The sequence below is a fragment of the Telopea speciosissima genome, chromosome 10, assembly GCF_018873765.1.
Source record: "Telopea speciosissima isolate NSW1024214 ecotype Mountain lineage chromosome 10, Tspe_v1, whole genome shotgun sequence".
Taxonomy (NCBI): Eukaryota; Viridiplantae; Streptophyta; class Magnoliopsida; order Proteales; family Proteaceae; genus Telopea; species Telopea speciosissima.
The window spans coordinates 40,753,742-40,757,398 of NC_057925.1; the positions used below are offsets into that span (position 1 = coordinate 40,753,742).

The 3,657-nt window shown below is 37.1% G+C and overlaps 1 protein-coding gene across 1 annotated transcript; it reads left to right on the top strand.

The window, feature by feature from the left end:
• Window positions 1-2,242: 2,242 nt before the first annotated feature.
• LOC122643563 lies at window positions 2,243-3,431 on the top strand. Its single transcript, XM_043837178.1, has 2 exons — window positions 2,243-3,095; window positions 3,159-3,431. Exons 1-2 carry the CDS (start codon window positions 2,742-2,744, stop codon window positions 3,429-3,431), a joined length of 627 nt encoding a protein of 208 aa, XP_043693113.1. The 5' UTR covers window positions 2,243-2,741.
• Window positions 3,432-3,657: the final 226 nt, after the last annotated feature.

Sequence of the window (3,657 nt, forward strand, 5' to 3'; positions counted from 1 at the left end):
TCATGCTTGATTTTACACCTCATCTGTCGAGAAGCCGTACGATGGAACTAATGCTCTAGGACATCATACATGTTCTAGTTTTGAAATTCTTGTCCTATGGTGTGCATGCTTGCAGAGTTCTATCCTATCTACTTATAAAATCTCGAAGCCGAAATCTTATATTTCCTCTTTAATGATTTTTTTTATAGGTAATATCAATTCATTGAAAAAAAAAAAAACAATATAAAAAAACAAGAGAACCACTCCTAAGAGGATCTTTATCCTCTCAATTACATGGCCGTCTTTGACATCAAGTACATCTAACAGAAGGAAGTAGAAATGACTATCCTACTCCATGCCTGAACACACTACCCGAGATGGGGTTCACGTCCCTCATTAGATGTACTTGACATCAAGTACGGACAGTGTAATTAAGAGGATAAAAATTCCTCCTAAGACGGATAATAGGCCCAAGACAACCTCAAAATAACATAGAATCAAGGGTAAATTACAGATCATACCCTGATTTTTAACTGAAACTTAGATCATCCCTTGGTTTTTGAAAAAACTCAAATCACCCCTTGGTTTAGACCTCAAAATGACAAATTAGTCCCTAACATTAGTTTTATGCTGTTAAGTGATGAGGTCAGCCAGTTAAATAAATTTAAATCCCTAAACTACCCTTGACCAATGTTGAAGATGAAGGAATGGTAGTATTGTAAATTTAATTCTAATGTTTTAGTACAAGGGTAATGTAGTCATTTCACACCAATAACTAACGCAGACTAACACCATCATGTAGAATGAGACATTTGAGTTTTTCAAAAAACCAGGGGTGTGAGTTTCGATTGGCAACCGGGGTGATCTGTAATTTACCCTAGAATCAAACCAAGGGAGAGGGACCCAGCCGAACAGGTACAAGAGAATTCTAAGACTACTCGCCAACAAAAAAGAAGCTATCTAGAAGACCATATGGGCTAAGCACCCCCAATTCACCACAATGAATTGATTTCCAAGGGGGGGGGGTGTTTAAGCCCCATTAGAATGATAGCCTGACATCGTTCCTCCACTTCCTACCGAATGTTGCTAACAGTGGTTGGTCTGGTGCTAATTTTATTCCGAAAGATTAAAAAATTTCTTTATTACAAATGTAGTCGATAATACAGCAAAAAGCTAACTTTACAATGCAGCTTATCTGATCACCCTTAAAAGATTTCTCCATATTTTGAGCCTCAAACTCAAAAACCTAAGGATAGTTCCCCAGATTTTGGAGTTGAATGGGCTTTCGAAAAAAAAATCTCTACTTTCCATTCCTCTATTAATTTTCTTTATGTCAAAACATGATTCATTCAGGAGTGCTTTTGGAAAGTTTTCTGGTGTACAAAGAAATATTTAGTTGCCCTCTTATTATGTGTATTGATTTTAAAAACAATGTACTATCAAACTATGATAATCTCATACTTCAACGTTCTTAGGATAGAAAATACTTACTTTTGCTCTTTTAGATATTAGATATTTCTAAAATACAAATTTTGAACCTCTTATGTTAGAATCAACTATTTCCTTAATGATTGATGATGTCTTTTATCTTTTTTGCCACAAAAAAATTATCCTAGCTAGTGGTATCTTGTATCAAATTTGATCTTAAGAAGATTTTGAAGATTTTTAATTCCTTTGAATAAATTAAGAGATGCTAGATTAGAAGCATAATTAACTTTTGTCAATCTATACCAAGCTAAATAGACCAAATTTGAAAAACAAGGTCTCACTAATGTAGGTTGGATACTTGACCTGATGATATTTTCTCGTTCCATTATCCTTTCATGCATCCATGTGTATATGGATTCTGATTTTCTACTGCCGCCTGCCCGTCCTGCCTGTGTGCTTCCTCACACTGGCAGGAGTACAATGACCGCCCAACCGCACAAGAGCAGTGTGCTCGGGCAATGGGTAGGGCGGTCATTGCGCTCCTGCCTGTGTGAATGGCGATTGGTCTAATGGTTCAAATACAAAATGAATAGATATGTCAGTTCAGAAGAGGTGCTTCACTTCTATAAAATAGAAGTGCAGTGTTCAAATGAAATATCTCTCTCTCTCTTACAATCACTATCTCTCAAAGAAATTTTGTGCTTTTATCTTTATTGCTTTGTTGAGTCCTCGAAGGTGAATTTGTCTCGTGAGGGCAAATATCTCCTTTAAGATAGCAGCGCGTTCAAAGTAGGTTACAATTTCCTTCTCGATTTGATTTTTCCAACAGTAACCATATTAATATATATCTCTTTGATGGATTCGAAAGTTTAGTTCTCTTCCCTGTACTACTCATTTTTCTTTACTTTGTAAACAACTAAACATGGAAGATGCATAGAATTTCATATGAAGGTCATTCACAATCATTTAATTGAAAATAATCCGTTTTAATCATCCACAAGCAATATTTAATGTTTGAAACAATCCCAAATAATAGTCACAAGTGGTTCGCATCATATGCATATTACAAAAGAATAATTGATGCGGCAATAAATTAAGTGACAAATTATCTACCAATACCACTTCTTGGGTTTGAACTAGAATACATACATTTATCAAAACCAATTGGCCCATTGTTTTGCATGGTGGTTTTATTCCTCATTTGGCTGTTATATGTAAAAATGCCTTCCCCACACTTTACCTCAAAGCACATTGGTTCACAGCGTTTAAGCATTGTTTTGAGTATCTCAATCCCATTGCTTTGTGATTGCTTTGTGTTTATTTTTTAATAGGAAATGAGTTGGTCGTCGAGTGATAATTTTTTTGTGAGCTCAAAGTTAGAGGTCTTCTCGGTAGACCTCTTTTGCGAACCATTGGAATTGACACAAAGCAAAAATGTCATCTATGACGGGCCGAAGGGTAATGATTTCAAGAGATTCTTGCGTTCTAAGAACTTTCGAGTAAACCGTCAGGGAAAGGCTATTTTACGTATCCAAAAGCGCGACGACGATGGTGAATTCCTTGAATATAAGTATGATACCTTTGTTCTAGAAACGGTGGTACCGTTGGGCCCTTTCGGTTTCCAGAATGTACCGTTGCCAAAGCGGCAAGCGGTGAATGAATTGCAAAGCCTCCTGGATCATACCAAGGTAGAATTGACGAAGAAGAACGATGAGCTTAATGAATCACAAAGCCTCCTGTAAAATACCAAGGCAGAATTGGCGAAGAAGAATAATGAGCTTAATGAATCGCAAAGCCTCCTGGAAAATACCAAGGCAGAATTGGCGAAGAAGAATGATGAGCTTAATGAATCGCAAAGCCTCCTAGACAATACCAACGCTGAATTGGCGAAGAAGGATGATGAGCTAAATGAATCGCAACGCCTCCTTGACAATACCAAGGCCGAATTTGTGAAGAAGAACAATGAGCTTAATGAATTAAAGAAGCAAAGGATTGATCGGGACTGGAATTCGAACAGTTCCTGACTATCGTTGCGATCACAAACTCTATGAATAGAGTGTTCGGTGAATTTGGTCTTGAGCCCCTAGCAAGTGGAGATCCAAAATTTGTGCTGAAGTTTCTTGAGATGTTACATGATCTAATCTTTCACAAAGAATTTGGGATGTTACATGATCTGAGCAACCTTCACAAAGAACTCGATACCACTTTCTTAGTAGCTGCGAACGGGATACTGGCCTCGATTGCAAGTAT

What these genes read in the sequence shown, in the direction of transcription:
- LOC122643563 (XM_043837178.1), top strand. Translation starts at nt 2,742, where the DNA reads ATGAGTTGGTCGTCGAGTGATAATTTTTTTGTGAGCTCAAAGTTAGAG. An exon ending in GCCTCCTGGATCATACCAAG is followed by an intron (nt 3,096 to 3,158) that starts GTAGAATTGACG and finishes TAAAATACCAAG; the next exon opens with GCAGAATTGGCGAAGAAGAA.